Source organism: Orcinus orca, chromosome 1 (genome assembly GCF_937001465.1).
Source record: "Orcinus orca chromosome 1, mOrcOrc1.1, whole genome shotgun sequence".
NCBI classification, from domain to species: domain Eukaryota; kingdom Metazoa; phylum Chordata; class Mammalia; order Artiodactyla; family Delphinidae; genus Orcinus; species Orcinus orca.
In genome coordinates, this window is record NC_064559.1 from 103,744,749 (window position 1) to 103,755,172 (window position 10,424).

At 60.3% G+C, this 10,424-nt stretch overlaps 1 protein-coding gene across 2 annotated transcripts; it reads right to left on the bottom strand.

Moving 5' to 3' along the window:
* Positions 1 to 90: 90 nt before the first annotated feature.
* ZNF687 (zinc finger protein 687) lies at positions 91 to 9,257 on the bottom strand. Of its 2 annotated transcripts, none has more exons than XM_012538854.3 (9): positions 9,106 to 9,257; positions 3,594 to 5,713; positions 3,266 to 3,444; positions 2,671 to 2,847; positions 2,414 to 2,576; positions 1,935 to 2,267; positions 1,698 to 1,810; positions 1,362 to 1,503; positions 91 to 1,218 (listed from the first exon to the last, which is right to left on the bottom strand). In XM_012538854.3, the coding sequence occupies exons 2-9, from the start codon at positions 5,694 to 5,696 to the stop codon at positions 721 to 723; spliced, it is 3,708 nt and encodes a 1,235-aa protein (XP_012394308.1). In that variant the 5' UTR covers positions 5,697 to 5,713; positions 9,106 to 9,257; the 3' UTR covers positions 91 to 720. The 2 variants fall into 2 exon arrangements, with proteins under 2 accessions (XP_012394308.1, XP_033271427.1); XM_033415536.2 differs by having other exon boundaries at positions 9,091 to 9,210.
* Positions 9,258 to 10,424: the final 1,167 nt, after the last annotated feature.

The window sequence follows — 10,424 nt, forward strand, 5'->3', positions numbered from 1 at the left end:
CTGAAGAAGGGCCTTCCCAGCTTTGTCACTCACCCCCTCCCAGACACGTCCACATTGTCTAAGTAAGTCACATAAAAAGAGGAGCTTGAATGGGGATTAAACCACGAGCAGTTTTAATGGTCTGGTTTTCTCCTTCCCCTTTCCCCCACTGTTAGTATTATTATTACTACAAGAATAAAGGATTCCTGAGAGCCTGTCCCCTCCTCTCCCTGGGACCCCCCCCCCAGACAGGACTCGTCTCCACCAACCTCCCCCCACCCCGCCCCGGATTTCTGGGGAAAAAAAAAAAAAGATAAGTGAAAGGCACTGCAGGGGTGGAGGGCTTGAGTGCCAGGGAGTCTCAGGGGGGGCACTAGGGCAAGGCCAGGGCTGCCATCTGTGCCCACAGGGGTTGAGGAGAGTGCCCCTGACCACCCCAGCATTGGGCCTTCCCGTCCTCCCACCCCCCCGTCCCACATGGGGGGGGGGGCTGCAGCAAGAAAATAATTAGTGTTGGGCTCAGAAAGAAGGAATGGAGGACCCACTCTACTAGGACCCAAGGGCCAAACCCAAGGCAGGAACCTCAACTACCATTCTCAAAAGCTTGTCCTTGGGGGTTAGCGGGACAGGAGTTGAACAAAACATGAATTCTAATGGAACTCCCCAGCCCAGGGACCAGGCAGCAGCAGTGACCCAGGCTCCCAAGGAAGAGGGAGGGGCTAGTGAGTCCAGGCCTGGGCCCTAGTTGTCCCCACTGCCCCCTTGCCGAGCCCTGATGAACGCCATGCCGTGTGTGCGGAAATGGGTCTTGAGGTTGAGAGGGCTGTCGCAGCTCTTGCCACAGACCTTACATGTCAGTGGGCCTCCAGAAGCTGGCAAGGGTGAATCTCCCCCCTCTGGGTCAGACCTGGAAGGAGGGGCAGTTTCTTCCTCCCCATCCCCCAGGCCCAGGGCACTGGCACTCCCCACACCCCGTTTCTTCTTGTGGCTGATGAAACGGTGCCGGCTCAGGGAGCCAGGGGAGGCGAAACACAAGCCGCAGTCGAGGCACTGCTGGGCACCGCCATCCACCCTCAACCCCGCCATGAGGCTCTGCTCCGCTGAGCTGCTGCTCCGGTAGCGCAGGGGGCCGTGGCCTCCCGCCCCGGGGCCGCCCCTGGGGGACTTGGCTGGAGGTGTCGTGCTGTCAGGCTCCTCACTGCAAGAGTCAGAGGACTGGCGGCGTTTCCGTCCCGGCCCCTGGAGAAGAGAGTGAAGAAACCGGGCCTCCCGTCACCCCCCACCGTCCCTGGCACCCCTGCCCAGCTTCCTGAGGCCTCGGCTATAACCGCGCAGGCTCCTGCTCCCACAGCCCTCATGCAGCAGGGTGGGCCTCTGCCTACCTGGGCTCTGGCACCAGGGCCCCGAGCCAGGGCGTTCCCCCGGCCAGGGGACTGGGCCCCGAGCGGCAAGCCGTGCCGGACCTGGACGTGTTTCTCCAGGATCAGGCGGCTGCTGAAGGTGCGTTTTCCCTCTGTGCAATACCTAAAGGGGAGAGCGGGTGGGGTGGGCTCCAGCGCCACAGCCCAAAGACCAAGGCTCGTGGCTTGAGCAGAGGGAGGCCTCAACCGTCAGTCCACTCAGACCTAAGAGGCAGGTGGGAAGGTACTTTGGGGAACCAGGGTTGGGGGCACCCTGCCGGACAGAAAAGAGGAAGGGGGCCAGGGGGTAAGGGTTACCTGCATGGGTAAACTCGCTTGATACCCTCGTGATTGACCCTGACGTGGCGCCTCAGGCTGGGGGCGGAGCAGAAGGAGCGCTCACACAGGCGGCAGGGAAACTTCTTCACTGACTAGGAGAGCAGGGGTTGGGGGTCTCAGCCAGGCTCCATGCAGCACCCGATCTCCACTGCCACACAGGTCAATCCCAATGCTGCCCCTCCAGCCCATCTTGCTCCCCAGGGGCACCCCACTCACCTTGCCATGCTCCTTCTTCATGTGACCCACATACTCGTCACGCTCAGGGAACCAGGAGTGACAAAGGCCACAGGTCCAGCCTCCAGGGCCCCCACCCCCGCCCTTGACGCCTTTGCTCCCCAGTTCTCGCCGGGGCCGTTTGGTTGGGCGAGGAGGCTCAGGGGAGCTGGGCAGTTCTTCCTCTTCTGAGGATGAAGAAGACTCCTCAGTAGGGGCAGCTGCTCCTCCCCGAGACACAGCCAGCTCCTCAGGCTCAGTCTTGGGGGTCAGAAGGGCACCCCCGGCCCCTTTCCCAGGAGTCTCCTCCCCCGAGCGCCCAGACTGATGTGTGTTCTGTGAGGAGGAGACAAGGGGGGATGGCTGGTGTTGGGGAGGACCTGGCTTTGCCAGAGTCCTGGCTCCTCCCCTGCTCCCACTTCCGGAGGGGTCCCCGGTCAACACAGCTGGGCAACCCCACCTCCCTCCCTCGACCCCTGTACCTTGAGATGTTCCAGCATGGTCCTTTTTTGGGCAAAAAGCAGAGGACAAGATGGGCACTTAAAGACGCTGACACGCTGGGGCAGCAAGTGCTGGTCGAAGTGCGAGGAGAGGAGGGGTTTGTGAGTGAAGACTGTGTCACACATGGCGCACTTGTAGATCATCCTGGGCGGGTGAAGAAGACAGTGCAGACGTCCTGCCCCATCGAGGCCCAACCCCCTCCACCCGCCCCTCCTCACGCTCCCTCCCCAGGTCTCACTTGGCCTGCTGCGTGTGGAAGCTAGGATGCTGGGTGTAGAGGTGGGCGTGGGCGCTGGGTGCAGACTTGAAGGCCATGGGGCAGATGGGGCACTTGTGGAAAACCTCGCAGTGTGACGTCTGGATGTGGGACTTGATGGAGTTCACACCCCCAAACACCACTGCACAGCTGGGGCACCTTGGGGAGTAAGTAGGAGGCACCGTGGTGAGCTGCGGGCATCTCCACGGCCACCTCCAACCCCACACTCATTCACAGGGGCTGGGTGGACTCTAAGGAGTTAATCAGCGGTGGAACCCAGGCAACTGGAGGACAGAGGGAGCTGCAGCACCCAGTTCCCCAAGGGAGGCCTGCGGGGCAGAGAGGCAGAGCTGATGCTCTGGAGGGGGCCCCGCCTGCTCCCTCTCCGTGGGGAACGAAGGGAAGGCAGAGAGCGCCCTGGCTGCGTTTGCTAACACACTGGGGCTGAGTGATTCAACAGGAGAGATGGGGCTCACCTCTGTGAGGCCATCTGAAAGGCTGGTCCCAGGAGCCACGAGACCACCAAGTACAGGAGGAAAAGTGTTGAGGGACTATGGGGAGGAGAGATGGGAGGCACCTGTATCCTACGCGGCGAGAGAAATGCAGACAGGCCTCCCGGAGGTGGGTCTGAAAATTGGCTTGGAGAAAGTTGCCTCCACACTCAGGGCAGACGTGGGGAGGTCGGTTCTTATGCATGCGCTGGTGGGCGCTGAAGCTGCAGCGATTGGGGAGCATCATGGGGCAAGTTGGGCACACCTGTCGAGGGAGTTGAAACCAGGTGAGTCTGTGAGGAGTGGCCTGTCCCCCATTCCTTCTGCTAACCAAGCCCCCACACCTTCCTAGATCCTGTCCCCATGGCATCTGGCTGTCCCCGTCCCAGGGAGGGGCTGGGAAAAGTAACTCACGTTGCTGGTGGCGCCAGGGGCGGGTGGCCCGAGCTGCTGGAAGTGGGCAGCCATGCCGGCCTTGTCCCGGCACTGCTCCTTGCACTCCAGGCAGCGGAAGCAGGTGTAAGCAGAGGTGGCAGGGGCGGCAGGTGGCTCGGCTGAGAGTGGCAGCACAGGGGCCTCAGCGGCAACTGCAGTTACGGCGGAGGAGGTGACGGCCCCGTCACCCTTGCCCAAGGCAGGCAAGGCTGGAGGTCCGAGGGCAGGTGGGACAGCAAGCAGGGGCGTGATGTCCGGCTGCCCCACCATCTGGTCCAGGGCCACCGGCCTCATGACCAGGTGTGAGCACTGCATGACGAGCCCCTTGTCCTTGTGCTCACGGGCATGCAGCAGCAGGCTGCACTTGTTGAAGAAGACTAGGCGGCGGGCACAGTGGTTGCAGGTGACCTCGATGCGCATGCTCCGGCGGTCATAGTGTCGCGCCAGGCTCTTCTCCAACGAGAAGGCGTCCCCACACTCGAGGCAGCGGTAGCCCGTGGGCGGCAGGGCCAGCCCGGCCTCAGCCGGTGGACTCAGGTTTGGCCGGTAGGCAGGCAGCAGGTTCTTGCTGTTGAGGATCTTGTTGAAGGCCTCCACCAGGCTGGACTGGGTCCGTGAGATCACCGTGCCACCCCCTGCCCCCGGCCCGGTGGCCGGCTTAGAGGGCTGCACCATCACCACCGAGGCACCGTTCACCTTCTGCCCCCCGGCCCCCAGCCCTGCCCTCCCCTCAGCCTTGGGCAACGCTTGGGGCACCAGACCCAGCACATTCTTAGCCATCGTCTTAGGGCTGGGGGCAGTGCCTCCAGGCAGAACCACGGCTTTGCGGGCCACACTGGCTGCCATCAGCATGGCAGTGCTTGCGTTCTGGATGGTGGCCACGGGCAGCACGGTGCCCTTTAGCCTTGTGCCATCACCCAGCTGGACACTCACCACCTTTGGACCCTCAGGGGTCGGGGTTGCGGGGGACAGCTTGAGGAGGCTAGCCTCTGCCAGGAAGCCCCCTTCAGGCAAGGGGGCAGGGGGATCAGGGTCTGAGGGGACCCGGGTTACAGTCCTTGTGATATTCCCGCAGGATGTTTTAATGGTCTTAATCCGTACCTTGAGGGGCCTAGAGGAGCTGGAGGAGGCAGGGGAGTCATTGCTGTCCTCATCTGCAGCCTCGGCTCCACTAGAGGGACTCTGGGGACTTCCCGGGGGAGACTTGTCCACTGGTCCCTCATCCTCTTCTTCCTTTAGGGGCTGAGAGCTGGGCACTTTAGGGGAGGCAAGAGGGCTCTGGTGCCCTGGAGACTTCTTGAAGAAGGACACCCCTGCAACCCCGGAAGGGGAGACACTGGCAGGGACGACTGTGGCCTCAGGGCTAGAGCCTGAGCCTGGGAGGCTCTGGGGATGAAGAGGGCTGCAGCTTTCCTGCTTCAAGGCCCCCAGCAGTGGGGGAGAACCAGGGGGCAGCAGGGCTGGGCCATTCTCCCGGGCCAGCTCAAAGGGAGAGGAGAAAGGAGGTGGGGTCATGGCCCCTTCCCGAGGTGGGGAGGGTGCAGAGGGAGGAAGGGGATCAGGGTGCTCCCCTGGCTCAGGCCCAAAATGAGCAAAGAGGTCCAGGGGAGCTTTGCCTTCCATGGATTTTTCTTTCCAGGTACCCCCACTGGGAGGAGCTGGAGAGTGTGGGGTTCCTGGAAGGGATGGCTCAGGGCCCCCAAAACCATTTTGCATCAGACGAGGTCCCACAGACCCCTCCTTAGCCACTCCCCCAGCCCGGGCCCCTTCCCCTCCTGAACTCCCAGCCAGGGACTCCGACTGCTCAGGACACACAGTGTTCTTGACAATGACGCTGACTGCTGAGACGTCTGGCGGTGGCATGCCATGGTCAGAGGCCTGGGCGGGCAAGCCAGGGCCATCCCCGGCAGCTGCTGCTGTTGCTTCTCCAGATTCACCTCCTATAATGGGTTCTGGCTTCCCTGGGCCTCCTGGCCCCTCATTTTCTTCTGGCCCAGAGTGTATGGCTTCATTTGCATCAATGTCGGGGATGTCAAAGGCAGCAAGGAGGTCATCAAAATCAGGGGTCTTCATGTCCCCCATGGCAACAGGTCCCAGACCTGAGGAAAACAGGAAAAAGAGAGACAAACTGAGACCTCTGGAAGCAGGAACGCTGGACCTCCTCCCTCAAGACCTCCAAATTCATCCGCTCTCAGAACCCACACACACTCTGACTTGGGTACACCTCCACCATAGTGCAAATCCTAGAGAGCTGGTGGAGGCACCTGTTTTACCAAACCCTAAAATTGAAAGGAATGTAGTATGCACTTTCCAGGGAGGACACCAAAATCCAGAGAAAGCAAAGGAAAAGAGACTTCTCAGAAATACAGACAAAAGGGACTTCCCTGGTGGTCCAGTGGTAAAGAATCCACCTTCCAACGCAGGGGACGCGGGTTTGATCCCTGGTCAGGGAACTAAGATCCCACATGCCGTGGGGGCAACTAAGCCCGCACGCCACAAATACTGAGCTTGTACGCCTCAACTAGAGAGCCTGCAGGCCGCAAACTGCAGAGCCCACGTTTTCTGGAACCCGCGCACCACAACTACAGAGCCCACGCACCCTGGAGCCTGCGTGCCACAACTAGAGAGAAGCCCACACACTGCAACAAAAGATACATGCCTCAACGAAGATCCCACATGCCGCAACTAAGACCTGACGCAGCCAAAAATAAATAAAATAAATAAATCTTAAAAAAAAATACAGATAAGAGACAAGGGAGTAGAGACTGAGGGAGTTCAGTGAGCATCTTAGTTGAAACCACTTCAACCCCTCCTGTGCCCAGCACAGGATCAATTAGTCAATACTACTATTAAGGAGGAGGATGTACGTGATGCTCTAAGTTTAAGGGCTCATTCATGGCAGCATGGGATCCATTCATATTCTTCATGGATCTTCTGGGGGTCCACAGAGATCTGAAAGGCCATGTGTACAAAGGGGCATGTGACTTAAGACAAGATGTAAGAACTGATTCTAGTTCCAGCCTTATCAATGGCCTGCTGTACAAGCAAGTTACTCTACCGCCTTACTTTTGCTGTCTGAAAGAGCGGACAAGTAATCTATATATCATAGGGTTGTTCTGAGCATGACATGAATCACAAACATGAGAGCCAGAACCCAGAGTACGATTTATTATTACAGCTAGGACAACAAGGATATGCCAGGCCGAAGAGAAGCTGGGAGGGAATAAGCACTGGAAATCTAGGGCTGGGGTCAGAGACAAGAGTCAGGGGTCATGTAAGCTCAAGTCTGGGCCACTTGGGGTCATTACTGGCACCTGGAGATCTAGCTTGGTTAACAGGGCGAAGTGGGCTCAGGGAAGTTACCCAAGAGACCAAGATGGAAAGAATAAGACACAGGAACAGAAAGAGACAAAGAGAAGAAACGGGAAAACCATAACAGCAGTCTGGTCACAAGGGCCCCAGCCTAGGCCTCTCCTGTCACAAACACCTGCTGCTCGCTCACCTACCTTCCCAAGAGTGCCTGGCCCCCTCCTAGCCAACCCCTCCTCCTTCCCTCCCTCCCTCCTTCCCCATCTTGCTCTCTCAGGGCTGAAACTCCAGGGCATGCGCTTATCCAGCACAGCTGCCTCAACCGGGAAAAGCCAGGCCCCTCACCCCTGTCATTTCTGCTCTGAGCTCCTCACCCCAGTTTATCCCCAACTCACACTCCTCACCCTTTTCATTTTCCCTTGGCAACAGTGGCCCAGGAAGTCTCACCCAACCCCCATTTGTCCCAGTACAAAAAAAAAAAAAAGGTCCCACAAGACTTATGTGGCACTAAACCAACAAGAAGGCCAGCCTAGAGCTTGTGGGGGACCCAGGTGTGTTCCTTACCCATTTCTCCCCACAAGTGTTTCTATACCTAGGAAGAAGCAACTGAAAAAGTCTCTTTCCCTCCACATTCCTTGCCCTCAAGGCAAGCCATTTCCCAGGGCCAATACTCTCACCTCTTTCCAGCCTTTAGACTGTAACTGGAGATAGTCCCAGCAGGTGGCAGCTGGCATTGCTGGGACCAAGATGGGGGTGGAGGGAGAGGGTACCAACTAGAGGAAGAACGAAAGGGGAGTGCTCCTCTCATCCCCCTCTACTTAATTTACAGGATCTGGGTTTAAACAAAGCCCTCCACCCCTTGCCTCTGCCCAGCTGGATCGCTACGGCCCTCCCCTGGCCGGCTCCCTCCCGACCGCGAGAGACCAGAGCTACCCTCCGCTCAGGCCCTCAGAAAAGTGGGCTGGTGGAGCACAGATCAGTGGGGACTATGAGAAAACATCTGCAAACTTGCCTCCCCCAAGCAACTCCCCCTTTGGCGTCCAAGTGACTTAGAGGTCATCGGAGAGCCAGGAGCAGACAGTAGATCAAGAAGCGCAGCTCAAGGCCGAAGAGGCTTCCCCGCCCCACGGCTCAGGCCTTTCTGCGGCTGCTGCGCCCTGTCTCTTGGGCTCCAGCCCCCCTCCTTCCCTCTGTTCTTCCCCAAAAGCCAAAGGAAGGGGCTGAACAGGAAGAGGGTGAACTGGCCTGGGTCGGGTGGGGGCTCCGCGTCCCTTTCCCTGGCCCGGGGCCTGCTGCGCACAGGAGGGCGAGGGGCCGGCGGCCGGGGGCGATTAGGCTGCCGCCAAGCTGGGCAGCGGCCGGAATTAAGCCCCTGCCATCTGCCGAGGACCGGCGCGGGGAGCATGTCCAGGGTTGCGGAAAGGGGGCGGGGTGTACATGGGAGAAGCCAGAGGGGAAACTGAGGCGCGCCGCGCTTTTCTAGCTCTCACCAGCGTGCTAAGGGAAGGACGGGCCTTGGCCAGGCCAGGCCCTCGGGGAGCTGCCGCGCAGCACCTCCTGGCCCAAGACTACACCGGAGCAGGGAAGGTGTGGAAAGAGAGTAGTGGGGAGGGGACAGTTTTTGCCAGACTCGCAGCTCTCCAGCCGGGGTCCGTCCCAACTCCGACCTCCTCCCCTCCCTCCCTGCGCAGCCTCCTCCCCCCGAGGGCTCCCGAGGCTCTCTCGAGACTGGGGAGGAATCGGAAGGCACGCCGCGGCCTGGGGCACGAGCCTGGGTCCCGTCCGGGCCCGGACGCTGACCCGTGCCCAGTCGGGGTGCAGGCTCCGCTCCGGCCTGGCCCAGTTCCCCCGCCCCCACCCCCGGACACCATTTTAGGTCGCGACATCCCGCAGCTTCCAGTCCCCGGGCCGCGCTTCGGACGCCTCTCGGGCTGGGGGCGCCAGGAGTTGGGGACCCCGACGCCCCTCCACGTTTACCCTGCTAGGGACTGTGCTTTCAACAGGCTAGGAGTTTCGCCCACGTGCCCCAAGGAATGGGGGCGACGTCGGGGCCCCGGTAGAAGCCATCCCGGGGGGCGGCGCGGAGAGGGGGTAGTTGACCAAGTGGGGGAGGGGTGGGGGTATTTACCCGCCCCCCCAGGGGGCGGGGCCAAAGGCGGGTATTTACCCCAGGCACGCTTACTTGTTCCGCTCCCAGTGCGGGCCGAGACCCGGCGGTCTCTTCCCTGCTCCAGTCGCTGCCGCCGCCGCCGCCGCCGCCGCCGCCGCCGCCGCCCTCCCCACGACCGCCGCTACTTCCTGCTTCTCTCCCGTTCAGCCTCCCCCTCCCTCAGCTCCCTTCGCGTTCCAGGTCTGGGCTGCCCGCTTTCGCACTCGCCATTGGCCAATACCCCCGTCGTTCAGTACTGCGCCCCGCCCAGCTCCGTACTGGGTTGGCCTTAAGTACTGCCGCTCGGAAACAGCTAGGCACAGGCTTCCCAGCCTCATTGGGCAAGAAGCCTAGTCCTTCTGGAGAAGCTTCTTCCCATTGGTTGCGCCGGGGCCCACTGCCCCATCTGTGCATCTCAAAAATGATTGGCCTCCGCCACTGTCGTTTAAAAAGAAGCCAGTCTGATTCCCTGTTTTCCTACAGGAGGATGTGACTATCCCAGGTGTGTCTCCGCCCCCTCACTCCCTATTGGCCGCGATCCCTGAAGCCTGCAGTTCACTTATGCAAATTTAGAGAACTCTCTGCTTCTATTTGTTGGGCAGGTTGAGGAGAACCGCGTTGGCCCCGAGTGGAGCCCGGATGTGTTGATCCGTTTGCGGTGTTTTCTCAAGCTAAACCCTAATGTCAGTCATGCCGTGCAGCAGTCACAGAATGGGACGTCACCGAAAGCACCACGTCATCTGGTTGACCATTTCCTCGTGGTTTTCCCACTGTCTAAATCGTCATATAATCTGAATGGATGGGGTCCTCGCACGGGTTAGCTCCTGGGCGATGGCGTCACCCACTGCTCCTCCCTCTGCAGGAGGGCTTGTAGCGGGGGCGGGATCTGGAGTGTGGAAGGCACCGGCACCTGAAGCCTGGGACGGGCTTGCAGACCGGAAGTAGGGGAGAGGTGACGTTAGCGTGCTGGCGTGGCCTGGGCTATTTCCAAAGGGATCTTAAAGCGGCATTGTGGAACGCTTCCTAAGCACGGGGATGGGGGAGGGGGAACCCGCCCCGTGTCCATTACCCATTTAAGAGTTCTCCTTTCCCCGCCCCCAGCACGGGGGTAGGGGGTGGAGTCGAGGCCGGTTTTCCCGCGCTTTGTTGCCCCGCCCCCTGGAGGCGGGGGAAGGGGAGGGGATGCTAGGAAATTGAGTTACCTTGATACTCTAATGCGCAAGCGCTTGCAGAGTTCGTCTGCAAATCCATCGTGCCAGCTCTCGCACACCCTAGCCGGCCGGCGAGCCTGCACATCCTGCCTTGCACACAGCCGGTGACAACCTGGATGTTGTTATTAAGGTGGATCTGTT